The following is a 25,600-nucleotide window of genomic DNA, read 5'->3' as shown; positions in this document are numbered from 1 at the left end:
AGCCAGAACAGGGAATAGGAATTTCTATAAACTGGGGATGTGTAGTATATTTTATTATATTTTATTTTATTTTATTTTATTTTTGGAGCAAAATTATATTATATTTGGAGAGATAATGCCAGAGACAATATGGAAAATGGTATTAAGGAATGTATATTAATTTAGCAAAACACCAGCTGCCATAGAAAATTTTCATTTCATAAACATTACTACTTGATTGGTAATGTTGGCAGTGGCAGAAATTTTTTCCTCCTTTTTTTCCCTGTGACTTCCGTGTTTTTGAATATGTCACGTTGATAGTCCTGGAGACTAGAAGGCTCACTCCATCCAGAAATTGTGCAAGCTTCTCCATGTGCCTCAGTCCTAAGGGGGACAGGACGTCTTTATGTTACTGATGTGCGCTCGGTTCTTTTCCAGTCTGGTACTGTGAATAAAAGAGCCAAATGTCAGAGCAATTATGGGTCAGTCACGACCAACTAGGCTGATACCCCCAAACTATTTCAAGTAGAGAAATAAATCATGTGAACTGATATTTGTGATAGGTCTATATTTTTCCATTTGTATTAAGCACAGATTATCCATGATGCTAAGGTGAGGACCAGGTACCCTGCAGACACAAAGTCCTGCCTTAGATGATCTGGCCCTGGGGACTTGAGCTATGCCTCCAACTTGGGCTGGAGCTGAGTGACTGCGAGCCATTTGGTTTCACAAAGGACATGCTTTTAATGATATTGGGAGATTTTTCCCACTCAGAATCCAAACGCTAATGGTGCTTCATGCCATAACTCCAGTCTTTCTGCTTTTCTGGTCTATCTGTTGAAGAGACTGACACACAAGTGTGAACTTTTTCTTTTAAATGCTATTTCTGCCTCTGATATGACATAAACACATCATGGACTAAGGCAGACCTTAGTCTAATTTTAATTAATTTTATTTCCAAAGCTCATGCCCCAAGGCAGATCGTTCTGTAATGTTTAAAATTTCAAAATGTTTGTGTTACCTTTTGTGTGCACCCAATGTCATGAACAATAGGTGAAATACTTAAAATTACAAAGAGCTTCATGTAAAAAGTGAAAAAAATGGCTAGGGACACAAATGTAGGCACTAAAATAGTTTGTTACTGTTTAAGGCAGCTGATACCAAGAGGGAGAGGGGGAGGATCCGGTACGTAACCTGTGGAGGTTGTGGCCTTGTCTCTGCTGTTACCATGGGTCATTCACAGAATCACAGAGTGGTAGGGGTTGGAAGGGACCTCTGGAGATCATCTAGTCCAACCTCCTTGCTAGAGCAGGATCACCCCGAGCAGGTTGCACAGGATCACGTCCAGGTGAGGTTTGAATATCTGCAGAGAAGGAGACTCCACAACCTCTCTGGGCAGCCTGTCCCAGTGCTCGGTCACCCTCAGAGTGAAGTAGTTTTTCCTCATGTTGAGATGGAACTCCCTGTGTTCCAGTTTGTGCCTGTTGCCCCTTGTCCTGTCACTGGGCACTACTGAAAAGAGTCTGGCCCCATCCTCTTGACACCCACCCTTTAGATATTTATAAGCATCAGTAAGATCCCGTCTCAGTCTTCTCTTCTCCAGGCTAAACAGCCCCAGCTCTCTCAGCCTTTCCTCACACGAGAGATGCTCCAGTCCCCTCATCATCCTCGTAGCCCTCCGCTGGACTCTCTCCAGTAGTTCCCTGTCTTTCTTGAACTGAGGAGTCCAGAACTGGACACAGAACTCCAGATGTGGCCTCACCAGGACAGAGTAGAGGGGGAGGATAACCTCCCTCGACCTGCTGGCCATGCTCTTCTTAATGCACCTCAGGATACCATTGGCCTTCTTGGCCACGAGGGCACGTTGCTGGCTCATGGAGAGCTTGTTGTCCACCCGGACTCCCAGGTCCTTCTCAGCAATGCTGCTTCCCAGCAGGTCAAGCCCTAACCTGTACTGGTGTCTGGGGTTATTCCTCCCTAGGTGCAGGACTTCCCTAGGTGCACTGATTCCTAGCTCTTAATACCAGAAGTGGTATTAAAGCCAGACAACCAATATTTTGTAGAGTCTTTCTATTTTACAGTCATTTATACCTCTGCTGACTCCATTAGTTTGTGCTTGGCTCAAGCCACCCTGTTGGCAAGTCTAGATGTCAGGAGATGCAGTCCCCTGCATTTCCTGGGGACTGTCTTCCAACGCTTACATACCCAGGTGTTGAAGTGGATATAACTTGCTTCAGCTTCCATCCATTCACTCATGTTACATCATTTTGTGCTTGATCCATGTGCTCCACAGACCTCCTGTTTTCTCTAAATGGTACTTATAACATGATATATTCATGTCATTTTTCAGGTTTCCTTGGGTAAGGAAAAATACTTGTATTCTTGAGCCTTCCACTGTCCATAAATCACAGAATGGTAGGGGTGGAAGGGACCTCTGGAGATCATCTAGTCCAACCCCCAATGTTCTTTTTCAGACTCTTTCCTTGTAAAAACATTGCATGTTCCTTTGCAGACCATGTAAAAACCTAGTTTTGCAAGCATGGGAATGGGCTGGGTTGCAATGTTCGGGGCTCATGTCACCTCAGCTGTACAGAACAAAAAGACAAGGTCACCTCCCAGCTCCCACGTGTGATACCTCTCATTCAAGGACTCAGCTTACGAAGGAGTGGTCAGAGGTACTTGGCCAAGGAATGTTCCCAACGTGGGTTCTCCTTTGAACACTGATGCACAGATTTGACCCACGGGCCCAAACCCAAGTGTTTTCTGTTGCCACCAGTTAGTGACAGGAAAGTTTACCTTGACTTTATCAAGGCTTTCAATGCCATTTCCCCATGGGCCAGACCAGGAGATGTGAGTGGATGGGTGGACTTGCAGGGTGGGTGGAAAAAGTAGAAGGACTGTCAGGCTCAAATGGTCATGGATTTGGAGTCCAGCCAGTAGCTAATGGCAAGAGCTATCCTTCAGAGGCTGACCACTGGGGTCAATACTGCCAAACATTGTCATCAGTAACCTGAATGACAGGACAGGACCTGTGTAAGCTCACAGATGATACCAAATTGGGAGGAGGAAATGGGCAAGCTGGAGGACAGGGCTGCGCTTCGGGGGGAAGCTGGCAAACTGGAGGAATGGACTGACAGAAACCTCACAAAGTTCATCAAAGATAAAAGCAAATTCTTACACCTGGGGTGGAATAAGCCCATGCATCAGTCCAAGCTGGAGAGGTCCCGGTGGGCAGCAAGCTGAACGTGAGGCAGCAGTGCCCCATTGCAGTGATACAACACAGAGGGTGGCATTAGCAAGAGCACGGCCAGCAGCCATTGTTCTCCTTTACTCAGCAGGTCTGAAAATGCACCTGGAGAACTGTGTCAAGTACTGCATCCAATCCGAGATATTTTGTGATGCCGTAAGCAGTGTTTTTGAGATTGACACTTGGATATAGTTTGATCTCTGCCTCCTTGTTATGAACTACTGCTCTGTGAAGGTTGAAGCCTTCTGGACCATGGTATGGGTCTCTGACTCAAGATTAATAGGGCACTGTGGGACAGCTTAGATCACACTTTGCAAAAAAACCACCAAACTCAAAACAAACCAAAAACCCCTTCTTGTTTTATACTTCAGTCTGCCTTTCATGGACTGATGGGTAAGATGGTTGGACACCCACAGGTATGTCTCATTCAGGCTGGAAGGGACCTTGGGAGATCTCTAGTCCAACCTCTGTTTCAAAGCAGGCTCAGACCATGTTGCTCAGGGCTTTATCCAGTGGAATTTTGAAAACCTCCAAGAGAGACTGCACAACCTCTCTGGCCAACCTATGCCACTGCTGACTGTCCTGATGAGGCAACAGTTTCTCCTTATACCCAGTCTCAACCTCACTTGTTTCACTTATGCCTACTGTCTCTTATCCTCTCATCATGCACCACCGTGAAGATCCTGGATCCATCATCTTGATACCCTGCCTGCAGGCACTGTTAGATCCCCGTGAAGCCACCTCTTCTCCAGGCTGAATGAGCCAAGCTCCCCCAGTGTCACCTCACAGGCTGTTGTGGAACCACCTATGACTTACCTGTACTGTTACCTTCCCACATGGGTCTGTGTTTGCAAAACAAATCCCTTGACATCAAAATGCAGCACAAGGTGATGTTGATTTGTTGAGCAATCTGATCTCAGTTATCTTGATGACAATTTGGATATTATAAAGCCTCTGTACGATAAAGCACAGATATCTATATGTTTCATATAAATGTCAAAGTGTCCCATCAATTCCTCTCTATTCATCTCATCTGATCAATTTGATTTTATACGCTGGTAAGATGTTGACTTGGGCTACCGGTACCTCTAGGCCTGTGCCCTCCTCTCACCACCTGTCTGCCTCTCCTCCAGCTCAAAGCTCAGGCAGCAAGACTAAAACCCTTTCCTCCAGGCTGGTCGAAGTTGGGTCCCTCTCAGTTGTCCTGCTGGCTTCCCAGCTTCTTGCCTCACAGTCATCTCAAATGCCATCTCCATACCTCACCACCTACCCAGACCTCTGTTTCTCCTGATGGCAAACCAGAGGGAAAGCAGAGGTATCAAGAGGTTTCACGTTGCTTCCTGAATTCTTTGACGATGTTTACTGTAGAGAGGATGAGCTCTCACATAGAACACACACCAGCTCGTTGCCCCAGTTATTTCTGATACACCATATCCTAGCCGTGATGCTGTGCACACAAAATACAGCCCTGCTCTTCTGCTTACACATTTGCTACGGTTTTACCATCAGCAACAAACCCATAATCTCTCCTGGGCAGGATTTTTTTTCTAGTTCTAGTTCTCATAGTCAGCTGCTGCACCCCGAGGGCAATCAGTGCTTTACGCAGCTGCTAGGTGGGTTTCAGCTGGAGTTGAAACTCCAGAAAGCTGCAACTGGCCTGTGACCTTTCTGCAGGAAATAGTACCTCTGCTGCAGCTGAACCATTGGACGCTGGTTGCAAAATAACTCTTGGGCTCTGTCTTTACCGCGAAAGAAATGAAGCCATTCTTTATCTATCTGTGTTAGCAAGTGTGGTGGGTTGACCCTGGCTGAGGGCCAGGTGCCCACCAGAGCTGCTCTATCACTCCCCTCCTTCTCTAGACAGGGGAGAAAAGGTGCAATGAAAAGCTTATGGGTCGAGATAAGGACAGGGAGAGATCACTCACTAATTATCATCACGAGCAAAACAGACTGAACTTAGAGAGGGAATTCATCTAATTTATTACTAAGCAAAACAGAGTAGAGGAATGAGAAATAAAACCAAATCTTAAAACACCTCCCCCCACCCCTCCCATCTTCCCGGGCTCAACTTCACTCCCGGCTTCAACCTCTGCCCCCCTCAGCAGCACAGGGGGACGGGGAGTGGGGGTTACGGTCAGTTCATCACGCGGTGTTTCTGCCGCTTCTTCCTCCTCAGGGGGAGGACTCCTCTCATCGTTCCCCTGCTCCAGCCTGGAGTCCCTCTCACAGGAGACAGTCCTTCATGAACTTCTCCAATGAGAGTCTCTCTCACGGGCTACAGTCCTTCATGAACTTCTCCAGTGTGGGCCTCTCCCACGGGGTGCAGACCTTCAGGAGCAAACTGCTCCAGCGTGGGTCCCCCACGGGGTCACAAGTCCTGCCAGCAAATCTGCTCCAGTGTGGGCTCCTCTCTCCACGGGGCCACAGGTCCTGCCAGGAGCTTGCTCCAGCCTGGGCTTCCCACAGGCCACAGCCTCCTTCAGGTGCCTCCACCTGCTCCGGCGTGGGGTCCTCCACGGGCTGCAGGTGGAATCTCTACACCCCCTCATCCTCCCTCCATGGGCTGCAGGGGGACAGCCTGCTTCACCATGGTCTTCTCCAGGGGCTGCAGGGGAATCTCTGCTCCAGCACCTGGAGCACCTCCTCCCCCTCCTTCTGCACTGACCTTGGTGTCTGCAGAGTGTTCTTAGCATCTTCTCACTTGCCTCTCCCCGGCTGCAAAAGCTCTAACTCTTTTTCCCCTTCTTAAATATGTTATCACAGAGGCACTGATTGGCTTGGCCTTGGCCAGCGGCGGGTCCATCTTGGAGCCGGCTGGCATTGGCTCTATCAGACACAGGGAAGCTTCTAGCAGCTTCTCACAGAAGCCACCCCTGTAGCCGCCCCCCCCCCCCCCCCCCCCCCCCCCCCCGCTACCAAAACCTTGCCATGCAAATCCAACACAGCAAGCATCTGGTAAAACCCTACTGGAGATGAGGCTTTTTGTAACTTTTAATGAGTCAGGTAAACCTTATGTTTCTGATGATAGCCTTTAACCTGACCCACTGACCAGAAACTCCCAGTTGCTGCGTTTCCCTTTGGATTTTCACTGGTTCAGTCTGGAGACGTGTCTATAGTGCACAAGAGGAGGTGGCGCATGGTGCCCAAAGCTTCACAGAATCCGAGAAGTGTCCATACCTTTCCCTACTGTGTTGCTGGACGCCTTTCAAATTACCAGCTCTTTTTTACGCCGCTGTTTGCTTCTGCATCACCAGAAGGCTGATGCCAGCCTGTTTTACACTGTAAGCTTGACAACGTGGTAATTGTATGTTAAGCATTACAACTGCTGTGTGGTGGTGCGCTCTTCCAGATGATACAAGCTACCGACAGGGAGACACACAGGTAATGTGATGAAACCCAGCTTTTTGCAGGAGTGGAAATTGTTCAGAACTTTTCAGTAGATGTTAAATTCCCTGTAATCACTTACTGTAGGCATTAATCCCGCAAATGCAGAGTGACAGAGAGCACTAGTCTTACCTGCCATGGTCTCACAGCAAGCACTTAGGGAAGCAAGAAGGAAGAGCAGCAGATATTTGTGTTATTTGCTGCATGCTTGATGTGACCTCTTTCTGCTCACATTGCCATCTGCTGTGGAGCACTTTGTATGTGTTTGCCAAAGCTTCTGCGTCTTTGAAAATAATGCTGCTACTGTATCATAAATGGCCTAATTATTCTATATATGGCCCTACCTTTGCATATATACTGACATCTTTATGGGTACTTAGCTGCTGTTCAGGATTTTTGCTGCTGATTTCCACCATGGGGGTCAGAGCCCTGCTGACTTTTGTCTCAGAACAGCTTTCCAAAAGGAAGCACTCTCTACAGTGATATAGTATCATGCAAGTTATTCACAGGGGAAACTTCACCTACGCTGCAACGCAGCTGTGCCTGATGTTAAATATGGAATCCGCTGATATTTTGACACATGGGAAAGACCTGTGCTTGGGGAAGTCCTTTATCATACTATTAAGCTGTCATTTAGATGGTGTAAAAATAACTTTTAAGCAGAGGAAAAAGCAACAGTCTTTTCGCAAATGGCTGCTGAAGGTGAGATGATTGAAAGGGACACAGCAGTGTTTTGTTCTGGTTTTAACTTGACTAAAACAAAGCGCTGCATCATTTTGTGAAGCAGCGGAAATGATGGAGATTCCACTGCTTAGATCTCTGGAGAGAGATGCGTGCATTTAATGAATGCTCATTAAAACAGTCTCTAATAGAATCAAATAGAAGCTGAAAAATGCTAAAGAGAATAGGGGAAACTACCGGGCTCTGATGAATGCTTTATTTCATCTCTGAAGAAGAATACAACATTCCCTGGTAAGACAAATTAAGTGTAAATGTGAAGAAAACACTGAAATACAAGCTGGAAACTCCTACCAGCGCAGCCTAGCTGCACGTCCATTGGACAAGCCTGGCTTATCATCATCTAGCCTGGTGACTCTTCCCTCTAGGAGATGCACCATGGATGTCTGAGCAGCAAACATATCCTGGACAGGTAAATGTCTATTCCTCCACTGCTCAAAACTTGGTATCACCAAGGAAGGAAAATCAGCCTCCCTGACCAGTGCCCGCTGCTGTCTGCCCCTCATACCCCACTCTTCCCAGGCCCCAGGGATGTGGTGATCACAGCAGCAGCAACCACCACCTTGGGAGTGCCCTCTTGGCCTCGCCTTCTGCTAGCTGAAACAGCCAATTTTAGCAGACTCCCTGCGGCGTGCAGAGGTAGGTCACTGTCGCCATCTGAGGAGGGCTGCTGCTGCTCCTGGGGAAGCGGGCAGCTTGTGAGAGCGGTCCCAGAGCTGACATGCAGCTGCTGAAATTGAGCCAGCATGAACTACCCTGTGATGGCTGACGCAGGGGTTTGCAGATCTAAGACCAGACACATCTATTGGCAAGGCTGCCTGTGTTTCTGTAAAGGCTGGGCACAAGCTGTGGCTGGAAAGAAGGCAAACAAACACTGTCCAGGAAGAGTGTGATGAATGAAATGGACCAAAGAACTCAGCACAGAGAACTCCAGGGGCCTTAAAATAGCCTTTTTAATTAAAAAACAACAAACCTCAGATCTGCTATATTAGTTCTCACAGAAAGCTGTCTGAAGGGATTGGGAATCCAGCATTGACAATAAATCCTGGAGTCCACTTCAACAAGAAATTAGGCTGCAGAAGGATCCAAAGCATCAAGGGAGAGATGAGCTGCTGCTGCGTGGCCCTGGCTCAGCGTAGCATGTACTACCTTGCCAGGCAGTGAACTCAACCCTATCATCTGCAGAGTAATAGAGCCAAGGAAGAGTCTGCAGGCTGTGCAGGGACCAGCCCCTCCAATATTCTCTCCTCTAGGTTGGTGGGAATGAAGTGAAAAATTGTCCTTGCTTCTCTCTCAAAAGCAGTGGGTCTATCTGATCTGCTGGATGTCAGGAAGGAAATACTTTCCTGTTGGGTTAAACTGGCAAATAGCAAATGCTTCCTTCTCCTGCCCGATGCCCCTGGACATGCAGTTTGGCTAACGGGAATTTCCATGGATGTCCTTGCGCTGCAGCGCCAGTGGCACCACTCTTGGAAAAAGCTAAATGGGAACGGGAGGCTGCAGCGATGGGTGGCAGGTAAGAAAGAAGGGGGGAACACCAGCCCCCTCTTTGTCACCCCCTCTTGCAAAGGCGAAAGAGTAAGAATATCCAGGGGAGCGAGGGGAATCCTTAGGTTAGTTTGAGATTTTGGAATCCTCTTGCTCCCAATTAGAGTCGCCTAATGCCTGAACCTGGAGTTGTAAAGGTGCTCTCCCACCTTAGCTTGCCACATCCTCGGCATTCCCCTTGTAAGCTGAATGATTTGGAGCGTGAGGATCCTTGTTCTGGAATTCATAAGAGAATGCTTTTGAGCTTGACAGCTCAAAATGATGATGATGGCAAACTTGATGCATCTTAAAAATGTATTTATATGGGCTCTCTGTCAAGCATCATTTAAACCCCCTACATCATGATAAAAAATGAAGATGAAACCTGCTCTGCTAGGCCACTGGTGGGAAGACAGTGTCCTGGTACATTAAAATACCTTTTGTTATCAGATAAAGAATGTCCTGCATTGAAAGGCCACCATCTCTACAATTAGCACAAAATAAGGGGAAGAAACACTTTGGCAGATATGAAAGAACAAAATCCCAGTAAAATCCACAAGTAGAAGATGCTCAAGTAAGAGCTGATTTTCATGTAGCGGTTGTTTGTAACATGCTGTACAGCACTGGGTTTGCTCTGCTCCTATCCAGGTCAGAGGAATGCAAAGAGTAACATGCCCAGGGAGCTTTTCTGTTATGAGGATGACATTTTAATTAAAAAAACCAAAAACACCCTGAAAAAAAAAAAAAAAAAGGTTTGAGCTGCTAGCTTTAAAAGCAATTCTAGAGAAAAAAAAGTATCTAGATCCATATAATACTATATAATTTCAAAATAATTTTGAAAATAAAAGGTATATATGGAGGTTTTTTTAAAAGCCTGAGTACCTGCAAGTGGAATTGTCTTTGTCATATGTCTGGGGTAGAATTAATTTTCTTCCTAGCAGCTGGTGTAGTGCTGCATTTTGGATTTAGGATGAGAATAATGTTGATAACACACCGATGTTTTAGTTGTTGCCAAGCAGTTAAGGACTTCTCAGCTTCTCACACTCCCCTGCCAATGAGGATGCTGGGGGTGCCCAAGAAGCTGGGAGGGGACACAGACAGGACAGCTGATATTCCATACCATATGATGTCATGCGCAGTATGACATGCTCGGTATGTAACTGGGGGAAGCTGGCTGGAAGGCACATGGCTCGGGAACTAGCTGAGCATTGGTTCCAGGTGGTGAGAAATTGTGCTGTGCATCACTTGTTTTGTACTCTTTCATCATTATAATTTTCTTCCTTTTCCATCGTATTAAACTCTCTTTATCTCAACATGAGTTTTACCTTTTTCTTTTCAATTCTCTCCCCCATCCCACTGCGGAGGGGGGTGGGTGTGTGTGTGTGTGGAGTGAGCAAACGGCTGTGTGGTTGTTTTAGCTGCCGGCCAGGTTAAACCCCAACATCATACATGCCTGACTGATATTTCCTATACAGTTCTCAGTGATGAACATCTAATATCCATTAACTGTATAGGCCTCACACTTTGCATAGACATCAAAGATTCATTGCTATAGGACAGTGGTGAGGTTGTAGACACTCTTTGATATCCTGCTATAAGTAAGACTATTCATAAGAACATAGTAAGAAGGTAAGATACGCTGCACTGCGCAAACGTCCACCTAACTTACCCAGCAGCTCATCTCTGACATGACCTGCAGACACTTAAAGAGAAGAACACAGGAACAGGCACATGCACCTGGAACGCTGCAGCCAAGCCTCCTGAAACCAAAGGATCACACTGGACTCCACTCTTAATTTCCACTTGTGGACCTCATATAAAGAAACTCTCTTTTGCTTACTGTAATATGGAAATTATTTGATGTCCTGACAGCTTTCAATTATTTTACCCTTGTAAATACACTGACCATTTATTATTAGCCACAAAAGTTTTCTGTTGCCTATCCATTATAAAAAATTCTGCTGTTACCCTCTGCTTAGTTGATATATCTGATCTCCAACCATAATGCATAAAGCACTATACATTTGGCAGGGGGGCACAAAGTAGTTGTTACTGGGTGGTCTAAGCATTGCCAACGCCTGCAGTTCCCAGTTAGTGCAGAACACTGCTTTAGTAACAGTGCTGTTTCCTGAACTTGTCATGCTGCTGGATTGCTGTGTAAGCAGCGTGTTATCCACACTAAACACAAACGCAGCCAGGACACCTACCAGTTCTGTAACACCACTAATACTTCCACCATTTTAATAGGAATTCCTTTACAATTCTGGCTGAATGTCATTAAGTTTTGGCAGGTTTTTACTATTCTATTTATTGATTTGGTCAGACATTTTGCCCTTTTAGTTGTATTTCCGAGACTGCTAGGAAGCCATTAGGCTGATGCCGACGCTGTCAGGTGCGGAAAGGGCACCAACACAGCAACACCAGGACGCTTGAACCATCCGTCTCTGGTGTTCCCTGCTCGTTCCTGGTCCTCCTGACTGCAGAAGCAGGTTGAATTTATTGCCCTACTTTAGGCTCCAGCAATTAAGCCCAAAGACATCCTCAAACAGCCCTGGTCACATGATTTCAATATTGGCTTCTCTGTTAGGTAAAACATTATTTTCCCCTCCCTCTCTATTATTTTTTCCCATTAACTTTTATTCACTTTCCAGTTTAGTAGATTGGATGGCTGATAGTTCTTAAGGGTCTATACTGTGTAACTGTAGTTCATGTTTAACTAAGCAAAAACCATTTATCAAATACATCCTGATCACCATTGTGCTGTAGTCCCTTTGGCTGTAGTTTTAAGTGCAGAGAGAAAAACTGGGACTCTACCCCTGCACTATGACACCAATTTCTTCTCCTCTAGATAAAATAGCTGGTGCCTGAATGTCTGATGTGAGAGGTGGCGAGGATAGCTGTGTCTGGTAGAAGTAAACATCACTAATACCTCCTCCAGGATGCACCTGTGCTGCAGGACAGTAGTCCTGCATGGTATACAGAAGTAGCCTCACTCCCTGTTACTTACGAGGATGTCAGTCACCAGCCACTTTCTTTCAGATGTCATATTTGCACTGGCTATGGTATACAGTAGTCAGTTTTACTGTTAGAGATGTAGCTCTTTCCATCAATTTACATGCCTAGAAAATAAGTTGTGTATTCAAGAAAACCATTCAGAAGAATTAAAATATACATTAAAAAAAATTAATTCTGAAAATGAGACAGTCCACCATTTTCTTTTGGCCTGTCTGTAACAGTCAAATCAGAAAAACAGAACTCTGATCATGTATCTGATTTTACAGTTACTTAATTGGAGGATCAGAACCAAACTTCTAAAAAAAAAAATAAATCTAGGTTAACATAGTTTCTTTCAACTCTTACCTCTCCCAGTTAATGACCACTAACTCAAATATTTAAGTATTTACATCCATTTAGCAAGACCCAATGCAGACTCTCTTGTACATCCATATTGAATTTTGTTCCACAAAACTGAGCATATACAATGATAATAAATGGCAGTGTGTCAGAAGAGAAATGCAGCAGAGGTAAATTAACTTGGATAAGAAAAGTAGACTTGGAAGGGCACCTTCATTTACAACTCTACATTCAAGAATTCCGTTAGCTCTTCTTTCAGACTTTCTGTACAAAACTGTAGTGCCTGGTATTACCTTCCGCAGCGTTAGGGGATGTAGGGAATCTGCAGAAGTTCAGCTGAAGTTTGCACATCTGAATTTAATCCCCCAAGTTTAGTTAGTGTCATCTGCCATCTCTTTGCACTGGAACATATTTAATTTTATATTTTTAGAAATAATATTGTTTTGTTATTTGAAATAGAATGTGAAATTCAATTAAATGAAACAGACAACCATTCTTTTTTTAAAAAGGAAGATTTATTTATGGTTACATATACCACATATAAAATTAACATTTAACTGAAACATGTAATTGTTTCAATCATTTATGACTAAACACTTACAATGTTGACTACAAAACTGTACAGTATATATTTAGTAACAGATTCTTACAGCATAGTGCAATTGTAACATTTTATAAACAAAATAATTTGTGCCTTTTTTTAAATAAAGTGCATTAAATGACTATCTTGTATACAACAAGAAGCTCTGTAGTTGCAATCCAAAGCTTTAATTTTAAGGGAAACTGAGGCAAAGATGTTTCACTTCTTTTTAAAATTACTTCATATACTGGCAAGCTATGGTTCAAACTTCAACCACAGTTAAATGAAAAAAAACCTAAATTAGTATAAGAAATAACCACAGGCCTTTATGTACTAAACCAGTAATTGGTTCTCATATAAAAAGCACAATATGCAGAATTTAAACTACTGGTTTAAAGCCATTTGGCTTCTAATGAGATGTGTAACGTGAGTACTACCCCCATGCAGCTGCTTTTGCTAAAGCTTTTAGAATTCAGCATGGAACCACACTGCAGTCAATAGTATCAGGAGTTTACATGAATCCTATGTTTCCTAGGAAAAGTTCTCACCGAGAATTTCATGAGATGAGCATGGTAAACCACAGGTTATTTTTAATGGCATTTGACAATAAAAAAAAGTAGAGGTCTAGTTAGTAAGTCTAGAAAATTACGAGTGGTTCTACTAGCCCAGGGTATTCCAAATATTCATGGCCTGAAGTTAAATACAGAGTTTTACAGCTTTATTTCAGAGGCACGGTTATAACATTTTATCCTATGAAATTTCTTTTTATTTGTAAACACATTTACAATCAACTTTTGTAGGTTTTGGCTGTGGCAATAAAGCTGAGACCGAACAAAGGATGATATGACTGTAGATTTTAGCCCCAAAGAGTAAAAAAAATGTAGCCATACAAAACGGATAAATGTCTAATGTAGCTCTTTCTAGAAATAATTACAAAAATAAGAATGCCCATTTCCTTTGGTGGCCTCTGACTGAGGCCCAACAGAAGAGTCCATATTCTTCTCGTCCTCCTCCATACACGGGACTGCTATCAGCTTCCACGGAAAATATAGTTGAGCACAGGCAAGTAACCCTACAGATTGCCTGAGTAATTTGCTATATACATAATCTAGGCAGTTCACCTGCCTCTTCAGCTGCAATACCCATTCTACACTTTTGGCACAAATCACACATACTGTTTCCACATTCTGGAAAACCGCATTTTCCTCCTATATGTTTTAACTTGTGGGACCAGCCTGAGTTCAGAAGCAGACTGCCCCCAGAGCAACTCCCAGCAATGAGTTACTCTCCTCCTCCTAGACTAAGGGAAGTCCCTGCTTACATTGAAAGGAAAGTACAAAAGAAAGGAGCTGAAATTTGGTTGGAATGCGACTGAAGGGGGCTTACTATTTTCTATCATGTCTTATCATGTCTTCAGAAAGCTCTCTGCTGAGAGCAGAGCTCCCTTCCAAACCCAGCGTGCTCTGACCGTGAGATCCGCACTGTAAAAAAGCCGCACTTCTGTGCTATTTTCTTGTGAGCCCTCTGGGGCAGAGGCACCACAAGGTGAGCCGAATGTTGCTCATATATTGTGGGAGTACACTGTCAGAGGGCAACCAAAGAGCAGCAAAACAAAAACCCACGGATGGCAACACAACAGTACATTCCTTTCAGGATGTGGGTATATCAATTTTAGAAGGGCCAGGTCATACTGCTTTCATTTACATATTATAACATATCTCTTCCCTGAAAGCAGTGGAAGCTGAATTCCTGATTATTTTGATGAGTTTCATCTTAGCAAACACTAAAGTAAGAATAAAATTCTATGGGAACCATAAGTAAACAATGCTTTAAGAGCTCCATACCTTGGCCCTGAATCTTATAGGTCCTAGTCCCCTTTCCTAGAAAGCCCCTGAAGCATATATGGATTTTGTGCACCCTTTAAAAATAAATGTGTAAGATTTTTTAGATACTGTAATACTCCCCAGATTAGCATCAGCCAGTACAAAATGTTCACCTGTGTCACATGATTGTGTGGACTGCTATTTAGACTCATGATCTATGCAGTCCTGTTACCAAAGCACCTATGAAAGACAGACGCAACAGGGAACAGTGTGCACAGGAACATATAACTGCTATATAGGCTCCTGTTAGTGGTAAATATCCTTCTTGTATTCTGTCCCAGATAACACATTCCTGTAATCCTAAAGCTGTAAGTGGGATTTGTCCAAATTAAAGACATGAGAATTCACCTCCCTTCCAAAAATCTCTGGATTGTCTTTGTTTGTTGAAGTATCATTTACCACTGAATCTTTCAGTGCTTGCAACATTCATACAAGTTTGGCAATGTTTTTCTTTAATCATATGAACTGTCTCAGCAAAGAGGTTGCACTTTTACCATTACAACACTGAAGTTATAAAGCAAGATATCTAGCCTATCATACATATAAAAAGTAAATTATCATAATAATTATGCATATATATTTAAGTATGTAATTATGCTATTTAAGTATGATAGCTCATAATACTTAATTAAATTAATGGCATACCAAAATGCTCTAAGAAACTGTTTCTCCACTCACCATGCAATAAAAGTAGTATTTAAGTTAAGTTAAACCTGAACATAAGTTATTTCCTTTTAAGAATTAGTTTATACTTCAAAAAAAAAAACAAATCTATTTTGTTGGCATCTATTCCTTAAAAGTGGAAAGCCCCTCCATTTTCTAAGGTAAATCCTTGCAGGATGCAGTCTTCAGCATGTGCAGTTAGTATCGGCTTGCTTTTTCCTTCAGAAACCGAACTAGGCCTATGCTCAGTCATCATGGTAGATCATATGGTTGGGATCAAATGGTTTGAGGAAAAAAGAGTATCACCAGTGTAAAGAAAATGGTAGCAGTTCACTTGCTTCCCACAGGTGAATCAGATAAACTTCCAGTGTAAGGCAGCGTAAGGCAAATGCTCACCAAAGTTGTTCAATGAAAAAGTGCTGCTGATATATTTGAAAGGGTAATAACAAACTATTAAAAACTTTGTAAATAAGCTTTTCCCTAAGAACAGAGCACTGTACTTATGAGAGGCAGGTTCTTGCAATCACAGAATCATTTAGGTTGGAAAAGACCTTTAAGACCATTGAGTCCGACTGTAAACCAATGTTTGCATTTACTGTAAGGACTGTGCCAGACATATTACTACTAGGGCAAACCCCCTGCCTCAAACCAAAAAACCCTCCTATAATCCTATGGCCATCAGCTGAATTACTCTACACCAGTAATTTGATGAAGTCCCTAACTGTGCAGTGAATGTCCGTAAGTACTCTGTGCTTTACAGAAAGGTCTGTTTTACTCAGAGGTATCAGATAAATAAATCAGTTCACTTGTTCTGGGACATAAAAGTCTTCCCCCCTACCCAGGAGGGGGAAACCCGTAAGACCATCTTTTCCAGTTAAATATTTAGCATGTCAGCAAGAGTTTGTAAAAATTGCCTTGGCAGACGTAGAGTGCAAAACAAAAGGTCTGGGGAGGTGAGGACACTTTCCTCAAAAGGCAATTTGAAGAGTTTGGGTTGAAAAGTTTGACTGACCTTTGTTTTAAAATTAATTTTACTCTCTCAACCCATTTGCAAAAACCTCCACTGGAAAATCTCCCCTTATCCTTTCAATGGCACTGAATTAGTTTGCATCACAGCAGTGACGCACCAGTTAATTGCAATATGGTTTCATCTAACCTACATTCAGGTTTGTTTAGTTTTTTTTGTGCTTTTTTTTCCCCTCCTTCTAGAAGTTTGTATAATACAGTGAAATATGCAACTGTTTCTTCTTCTTGTCTGGCTTACAAGATCTACAACAATTTTGTGAATAAACTGCAGCATAAACGTCTTTAATTTTTTAGTGCAAAGGCATATTGTTTTCACAGAAACTGTTAGTGTAAAGTTATAGGCTCAGCTGCTCCTTAGAAGAAATATATTATGACTTAATGTAAAATAATCTGCTGTTGGTTCTACATTTATATTTTCAATGATTTTTCCACAAACACCCTCTTCTGATTCCAAGTTGAGTCATGTACAACTGCTAACAAGAAAAGTAATAATCTGAATAAAATATATGAGGTCACGTTTTTAAGGGAGGATGACCTCACTACTGATCACATTTCCTCCTTTCTGTTCTCTGGTCACCATTCAACAGGAACAGCAATACTGATGGCCTCAAGGACACAGGACTGCTGGACTACACCCCAGAACAGCAGCCCCAGGACCCCTTCTCAGGTGCTCTGTATACGTTGGGTAAGGTTCAAAATAACCTTCTCAAAGGGGATTCATTTATTCAAGCATCCTTCCTATCCAAGATCAAGCACTGAGTACCTGGCTGATTCACCAAGCCATAAAGACTTTCATCCTCTCATCTTTCATCATCCACCTAATGTGAAAGCAGATATCCTTGCAGTTCATCGAGATTTCTGATCCATTAAAAGGAACTGCAAATTCTTGGTCTGAAGAAGCCAGCAGCACACAGTTTTATGGGGTAATTTCCTTTTGTACCAAAAAAGTATTTTCATATATGCTTTCAAACCTTTCAAGTTTACTGGGAGTCCCATCATTCTTTGACTGAGAGGCAGGGGAGATAAGCATGCCTAATTTATCTTTCCTGTACTATTGCTTATTCATGACATATAAAGCATGCCCCTTCCTTTTAGTCCCCTCTCTATAAGCAGAGATCGAGAGATCTTGTTTTTTCCCCATTGCACATCTCTAGACTACCACTAAGCCAAACTAAATGTGCCACTGAAAAAGAGGGTAAACCATTGCTCTATATAATGGCATTCAAAAATCAGAAAAAAAAATCAAGAAATTGAAACATTATTTAAAATTAGATTTCCCGATTATAGTAATGCACTATTATCTGCACTGGCCTTTTTTTTTTTTTTTTTGTTAAGCACCAAATTTGACATGCTTTGATCAGCCCTGCTGCCTAATACTAGTCAAGTTACAGGGCTTCTTACTAACATGTAACATGCCAAGTGTGCAATATGCTAAATGTGAAAATCTTGTTTTTCTAAGTTTACCACTTAGGTTATCAAACTGTTTTTGTAAAGTGGCTTCCTGTAGTATTATTTTAAAAGATGTTGTCTAGTTACAAACAACAATTCTGACTGCAAATAGCTATTTAGTCCTTTCGATAAATATGCAAGAAGGACCAATTATTTACTACATTTAATGTAAGGAGCAACCTCTTGTTCTAGAACTGGCTGCTGGCCTAAGCCAAAGTTCACTGCTATCCATGGAGGGGTTTTAGTGACTCCAAGACGCCTCAAGGTTGGCCTCTGAACATAATGGATGGACACAGCTGCTTATAACATTGAGTGTCCATGGTAGGAAGATACAGCAGCGATAGCAGACCTTTCAGCTTGCTTCAGCAATACTCTGGGCATTGGTAGGGGTTTTCTTCAGTGACACCATAATCTTGTTCTTTTAAAAGCCAAGCTGTCTTCCGAATGGGCTAGCACCCATCTGGATGGGCATCACAAGTCTGTGTATTCTCAGTTTTTGTTTGGTGAGTATTAAGTTGCAATCCAAAATCCTGAACACAATGAATTTATCCACAGAATGCTGTACAACTGAATGCCAAACAATGAAAAGAATAAAAATCCCCACTGCAGTACATAATTCTCTCTTGCAAATAGCACAAATTCAGGATCCAGGAACTATGGTAAAAGGTTATTGCTGAGTACTTCTATTCAGGAACTCAGTAATTGTAACACAAACCAACCAGAAATAATGTTCCACATCAGTCTGACAGCAACTGCTCAACAAAGGAAGACTTCTGCTTAAAGTCCTTATGCAAGTTACTATTTTGTGTCTAAAGAATATATTGCTTCCTCTCTATTGCTCTGAGTTTACTCAGCAGTTTATAGTACCCGCAACATGGAGAATTTTATTGCTCTTGTGCTAAAAACGTATTTCCCCTTATTGCTGAAATCTGTTAGGAGAAATAGTAAAAATAATAACAAAAAAAATTTGAAAAATCCTCACCCAAGCTTTGAAGATGAATATCTGAAAAAAAACTGACTACAGTGGATGTTGCCCATCAAGATACAACCTGTTACTAACTTCAGGTCAAACGTGTTAGTTATTTAAACTAAATTACGCATTAAGAAAAAAGTCTTTTGTCGTTACGATGCAGATATGAAAGATACTTCACTGTACATGGAATGGTGGATCTAACACCCCTGCTCTTATGCATGGGTGTTGTTTGATGGGACAACAAAATGACAGAATCCTTCAAGCTGGCTGGATTTTTGCCAGTTTCAGAGGGATCTTGGATGGATACTGGCACCTCACCACAGAGGGCTGGGGCCTACACTGTAACTCTGAGGTGACAGCAGAGAATTGCTTAATTCTGCAGGGTGTGAAAAGTGGCTTGTCTGCCAAGCGTTTTTTTTGTGTGCAAGTGAGGTAGGCAGCTTTGTACTGGCAGCTCTGCCCCGACTCCCAAGAGATCGTTCACAGGTGTGTTACAGGGCATCTATCCAGTACTGTAAACCATGATAAAGTTGGTCTGATAGCTGTGGACAAACCTATGCTGTTGACTTCCAGAAGGATTTTTCTGGCTTATGCTGCACTGTTTCCATTTAAGAACGTATTTCTGAAAGAGACAACATCCTCACTGGAGGTCACAGCAGTAGCTTGGGTGGCATAATCATGTTTCTCATCTGTTTGTGGTGAAAGGTAACCATGCACTACTCCTCAAACGAGCGCAAGTCACATCCCTACGAGCTAGCTTTGTGGGACTTCCACAATTAATCTTCTTTTCCTCCGTTTGACTCACGCTGCTCCTCAGGAGACGAGCTTCCAATTACAAATCTCTCTGCTCTGGCACAACGGAAAAGGTCCGCTTCCCTGCCACTATGGAGAGCCTCTGCAGATTTGAGCAGCTTGTGGAGCAAGGAAGATGACAAGGACACTAGGTGAACCAGCATGAGAAGAGGGGACAATATTATCTCCCTCTGTGCTGTCTTCTTCTGGCTTCCCTACCACCTAGGTGTTATGAAGATAAAAACACTAGTGCCTGTGAGGTTATCCAAGAGAATGAGAACAGATCTGCATAAGCAAAACAATAGTCACCCTTGGGACTGAATTTTGGTCACAGTTGTAGATGCTCATCTTCATCACACTTTTTAGCAATGTGATAAAGAACAAATGGGGGAAAAAAGGCCAGGGTAAACTTTGCATGACTAACATTTTTTGCTTCTAAAAGTGCCATTCTGCATTATTCAGCCTTTCTACATTATTCAGCTCATGACTTTTACTGCCATTTATTCCCAATACTCTGCATACTTGCAAAACTGCACGCATACATAGCACGGATATTTATGAAGTGATTATTTCTTATACAAAAATTCATAACAAAATGCAATGACTAGAGTTTCATTAGCATTCAGAAGTAGATAAAGAACACCAATATCCTACACTGAGCAGAGGCCATAGTCTAACTGTACTGAGCAGCTGTAAATCGCAGTGAAGCCAAGGGAGCTGCAAGTTCACAGCTCTACTGGACCATGCCATGCAATTATTAAACTAATCAGATTACAAAGTAAGAGCCAAATATCATGAAGATTGAACCAAGTAAATAATGGAATTTGAACCCAGCATTGCAACTAAAATTCATTATTGCTCATAAAAATCTCTACAGAGCCTTGTTTACAGACAACTCATTCACATTTGAGATTCAGCTGTGTGTATAGCGTATGATTCTTAACGTCACAGAAACTTTGCCACAAAAAGCTACAGTCATCCAAACGTCCATGTGAAAAGGACAGACTCCATTTGGAAAAATCCAGACCAGCAACACAGTTGTCTCTACTATCTATACTATACAGGTATATTTTTTCATTGAACTGTAAATATTGCTATTTTTACACTTAAGTTTGTTGTTTTTTTTAAAAACTGTAATGGAAGATACTGAAGCAACAACACAGTATGCTGACTTTGACATTCAAGGGAATATAACCTCCTACTGATGCCAGGGCATTAACACATTGAGCTCCCATCAACACTAATGGAAGTGGCACTGTAAATTCCCATGCGCTGACATTAGGGTACACCTTACGTTTCATGAAGACATCCGCCAGGAAGATTTTCTCTCTGACAATCAAGTCTTCAAATTAGAAAACAATGTTTTATTTCTAGTGCATTCTAATGTGGCTTCAGTGAAAGGTTAGAAGCGGTTTGAAATTTAACCATTCATGAGAGGAAGCTCTGCTTTTAAGACCAGAACTATCATCCTACAATGAACTGACATGCGTACAGTGCGAAGAATCACAATCTGTAATGGATAAAACTGCCAGAAAAGGAGAAAATATTGTTTCATGTTGCAGTTCTGGTTGCATACAATTACGAACCAGATATACTCTGAGAATTTATAAGCTCCAGTATTTTAAATTATATAGCAGAACAATGAAAACAAGCAGTACTTGATAACAAACTTACGGGGAACCATTTCATGTAGATGCTAAATACGTGTTGCAAGCAATTTGTAGGTTATTTTATTAGATATTTTCTTATACACTTCTGAAAAGATAAACTTGTCTGAGAAACTTAGTGTTGCATCTATTACAAACGCATAGCCAAAAGAGGCCATATTGTTTCATCAATTTCAAAGATTCCCCCCTGAATTCCTTTTAAAATTAATAGTATAATGAGTTCTGATGTCCCATATCTAAGTGAAAACATATGGCTGACTTTTGAAAAGGAAGGCAAAGCACATCTTCTGCTTTAACATCCAGCCAGAACTCAGGACCGAACAGGTAACCCTTTAAAACAATTACCAAGCTAATTCATGCTGAGATGTAAAATAAAAAGCTATACAAGTACTTCCTCATTTAGAGCAAATTTGTTGCAGAGATTATTACAATAAATACCATATAAATCAGTACAATTGGCCATTATTTTGAAGAGTATTCTGATGGGGTAACAGGACATGGGTTTTCTTTTCTTTTTTGTTTTAAAAATAAAGAGGGAAAAAATCCTGACAACAGACTGTAATGTACAGTATGACTAACCTCAATCACATAAACAATTTCAAAGGAGGTATGCTGTTTCAATCTAATTTTAATTAGCAAACTTACTTAACGTAAAATCGTGGCAAACATGGCAAAGTCTGGGTAATATAACAGAAAAGACCCTGAGCAACATTACAAATCTATAAGAACACTGATTATTTTGATTCTGGAAAGCTCCCTTAAACCACTCGATTCATTTTGGTCACTGGGGTTTTCCGTTTACAAAAAGGTCAGTGCATCCTGTGGTTTTTATATGAACCCATCACACACCGTTTAATGAATGCATCTAAACCAAAGACAGTGTTGCAAGAATGTCTGGAAAGTAACATGTTAAGGAGCGTCCTCCTAGCTGCCAGTCAGACATCACTGGGTGATCTTGCCCTCTGAGACAGGTTAGAAGGAATACAGCCACAACAGATGAGCCAAAGTGCTTTCTGTATCTCCTGGTTTCTAAAAGCATATATCACAGGATTGATGATGGAATTGTAGGTAGCTGGCAGAAGGGTGGCATAGGTGTATATAGAAGGGTAGGTGTAATCTGCTATTAAAGAATAGAGTGTAAAAGGCATCCAGCAAGCAGCAAAAGTCCCCAAAATAATGGCCAAAGTAGACACTCCTTTTCGGGTGGTCACATAGTGGGAAGTGGCCAGGAAATGGTGTTGCAAGGCAATCTGATGGGCATGGCGCATCACAATTTTACAGATTTGAATGTAGAGCTGCAGCATGAGGGCAAACATAAGCAAGAAAGAGACTGAAAGGACTGCTGCATTATTTTTAGTGAGCGGTCTGATAACACTGCAGGTGGATTCATCTCTGAGGCAGTTCCAGCCCATTACAGGCAGCAGTCCAATACAGATAGATGCTCCCCAGAGCAATATAAGCATGACATAGGTAAAAGTGACAGTCCTCTCTGAATTATAAGTCAAAGCGTAATACAGGGAGAGGTAACGATCAACAGTAATGGCCAGCAAGCTGCCAACAGACGCTGAGAAAGAGGCAACAATCAGTCCAATCGTAACCAGTTTCGTAGCTTCTGATTGCAGAAGGTATGCAAAAACGAAATTGATGATCAATCCAATGCCCGCTAAGAGATCTGCCAGCGCCAGGCTGCCTATCAGGAGGAACATGGGGGCGCGAAGACTGGGATTATGGAAAATGATAAGAACCACAATAGCATTTTCGCAGGAGATAAGGGTCCCTGAAGTACACAATACAATGTCCCAGGGGTTTACCAAAAGCTCTGGCTCTGGATCTACGACAGGAACCAGGGAGGAGCCTGCAGCTGAGGCATTCTCGGTAGAGCTGGCTTCTACATGATCCTGAGGCAGCCAGCTCAAATTAACCTTCAGATCTTCATTCATTTTAACCCCTGTCTTCTTCAACAGAAAGACATTTTTTTTTAATGTTCAGACACAGCACTGGATACAGCACCCCCAGAGCATGCAACGCCCTAGACAGCAACACCAATCTAATGTGCAGGCAGGCACTTGTTACATAAACGTGACAATAAAAATAATAATTAAAAAAGGTGTGTGTGGGGGAATATTTAAAACTGCCCGAGATTATCTGCCAAGGGACCGACACACGGAGGTAGAGTGATCCCATCGGTAATTCCCTTCACCTGCATAGGGGAGAAGGCAAGGCACGGGAGGGAGCCCATAAAACAACTAAACACCCACCCACCCCCGCCTTAAGCGCTGCAATTTGGGGTACGGGCCAGCTGTGGGGCGGTGTAAACCCCCTTACTCAGCAGCCACGATTTCAAAGCGGGATTATTTTCGCTCACGGAGGGAGCGACCGGGGGGGGGTGGGAATCCTTCACCGACCCCCCTGTGAGGAAACCCCGCCCGGGCTCTGTGTGTGTGGGTAGGGGGCGGGGGGGGGGCGATATCCTCTGAGAACTTACAAACTCGACGCGGACGCCACACATACACCACCACCACCACCACACACCCCACGCAACCCCGGCGGCGGTCACCTGGGCTTTCCCCCGGCGGGTCGGAGGAAGAAAGGAAGAGGAGGAAGAAGAGGAGGAGGAGGAGGAGAAAAGAACAGAGGGTCGCCGTGATCCCTTCAAGGCGGCAGAGGGACCAGCCGCCCTCACGGCGCAGGGGCCGAGGGCGCAGCGCAGGTGCGCGCCCCCTGCGCGCGTGGAGGGTGTGTGTGTATGTATGTATGTGTGTGTATGTATGTGTGTGTGTGTGTGTAGGGAAGGGGGGGGGGCTTGCCTCGTGCGCGCACGCCTGCGCAGGTGTCTCCCGCCGCGCGCGCGCGCGGAGGAGGGGCCGCGGGGGGGGGGGAGAGGGGCGGGGAGGAGCCGGGGGGGCGGACGCCCCCCCGGCTCCTCCCCGCCCCTCTCCCCCCCCCCCCCCCCCCCCGCCTGCGCGTGCACCCCTGAGGTACCGGCGCAATCGCCCTGAGGTGATTTTTCTCCTCGCCCCATCGAGGCGGTTTTCTGTGGGGTGGATGAAGGAGGGGATGGACCGTGTGTGGGTTTGAGGTGCTGAGAAGGGTGGTGGGAGTTTGGGCAGGGTCCAGCCAAAGTGGGTGCTGGTGATAAAAGCATAAGTTCAAGTGCTCAGGTCAGCTTTGCAATCCTGATTCTAATTTGCAGCAGCTGTGGCTGGGGGTTAGCTACTGTGCACCTTGGTGAAGAGCAGGTCTTGGAGGGTCACAGAGTAAAAGCCTTTGAATGATATGATACTGTGCCCAGGAATCATAGAATGGTTTGGGTTGGAAGCGACCTCACAGACCATCTAGTTACAACCCCCCTGCCATGGGCAGGGACACCCTCCACTAGCCCAGGTTGCCCAAAGCCCCATCCAACCTGGCCTTGAACACCTCCAGGGAGGGGGCATCCACAGCTTCTCTGGGCAACCTGTTCCAGTGCCTCCCCACCCTCACAGGGAAGAATTTCCTCCTTATATCTAATCTAAATCTACCATCTATTAGTTTAAACCCATTACCCCTTGTCCTATCACTACACTCCCTGAAAAAGAGTCCCTGTCTAGCTTTCCTGTAGGCCCCACCTACAAGGAAGCCCCTTGCTGGTCTTGCAGTGGTCAGCTGGCCTTTCAATCACAGCAGAACCTCCTAAAAATGAATTAAGTCAAAATTATCTGTACCATGAGGGTGGCTGAGTTGACCAGAGAGGCTGTGGGGTCTCCATCCCTGGAGATGCTCAAAACCTGATGACGTGGTCCTGAGTTACCTACTCTAACTGACCCTACTTTGAGCAGTGAGGCTGGACCAGGCCATCTCCAGAGGCACCTTAAAGTCTCAACCATTCTGTGATTCTGTGGTGTATAACCATATGAAAATGGTATAGTATAAAAGATTTAAAGGAGCAATGCACAGTATCAGGTCTAGAGCCGGTAGCACCTTACAGCGTGCAGAGAGCCTGGGTATGGAGATGCCTCCCGTCTTCAGAGGGTGACATTAGAGATACGTGGCCAGATTTGCAAAGCTGTTAGGTATTGGATAGGGCAGACAGGCCAGTGGGACTTCTAGTGAGTTAGAAAATGAACCTGCATAGAAGTCCCTGGGTCACAGGAACCACACCAAACAGCTTTTAACACCAGGTGTAGGTGTTTGTGTGCAGAAGATAGTCTCCCAAGGTCCCCTATATTGTCAGCGTCCTCCAGGGCATGTCAAAATGGTGGGATGAGTTGGTCTTTGGAAGAGCCTGGGTAATTTTAAGAAAACATACTTTGTCCTCATTTGCACCAGCAAAGGGCTTTGGAAAATCTGGCTCTGGGG

The 25,600-nt window shown here is 43.6% G+C and overlaps 1 protein-coding gene and 1 long non-coding RNA gene across 2 annotated transcripts; both read right to left on the bottom strand.

The window, feature by feature from the left end:
- Window positions 1-42: 42 nt before the first annotated feature.
- LOC142600174 (uncharacterized) lies at window positions 43-23,966 on the bottom strand. The gene is made up of 3 exons (XR_012833623.1): window positions 23,820-23,966; window positions 4,043-4,180; window positions 43-424 (listed from the first exon to the last, which is right to left on the bottom strand). It is a non-coding gene; the product is annotated as an uncharacterized LOC142600174 (long non-coding RNA).
- GPR12 (G protein-coupled receptor 12) lies at window positions 21,870-23,219 on the bottom strand. Its single transcript, XM_010301130.2, has one exon. It carries the CDS (start codon window positions 23,200-23,202, stop codon window positions 22,198-22,200), a length of 1,005 nt encoding a protein of 334 aa, XP_010299432.1. The 5' UTR covers window positions 23,203-23,219; the 3' UTR covers window positions 21,870-22,197.
- Window positions 23,967-25,600: the final 1,634 nt, after the last annotated feature.

The sequence above is a fragment of the Balearica regulorum genome, chromosome 1 (assembly GCF_011004875.1).
Source record: "Balearica regulorum gibbericeps isolate bBalReg1 chromosome 1, bBalReg1.pri, whole genome shotgun sequence".
NCBI lineage: Eukaryota > Metazoa > Chordata > Aves > Gruiformes > Gruidae > Balearica > Balearica regulorum.
Note: the sequence above shows the minus strand (reverse complement) of the source record. Positions and strands in the feature narration are given on the sequence as shown.

Coding starts and splice junctions, on each gene's coding strand:
- GPR12 (XM_010301130.2), bottom strand. CDS start 23,202: ATGAATGAAGATCTGAAGGTTAATTTGAGCTGGCTGCCTCAGGATCAT.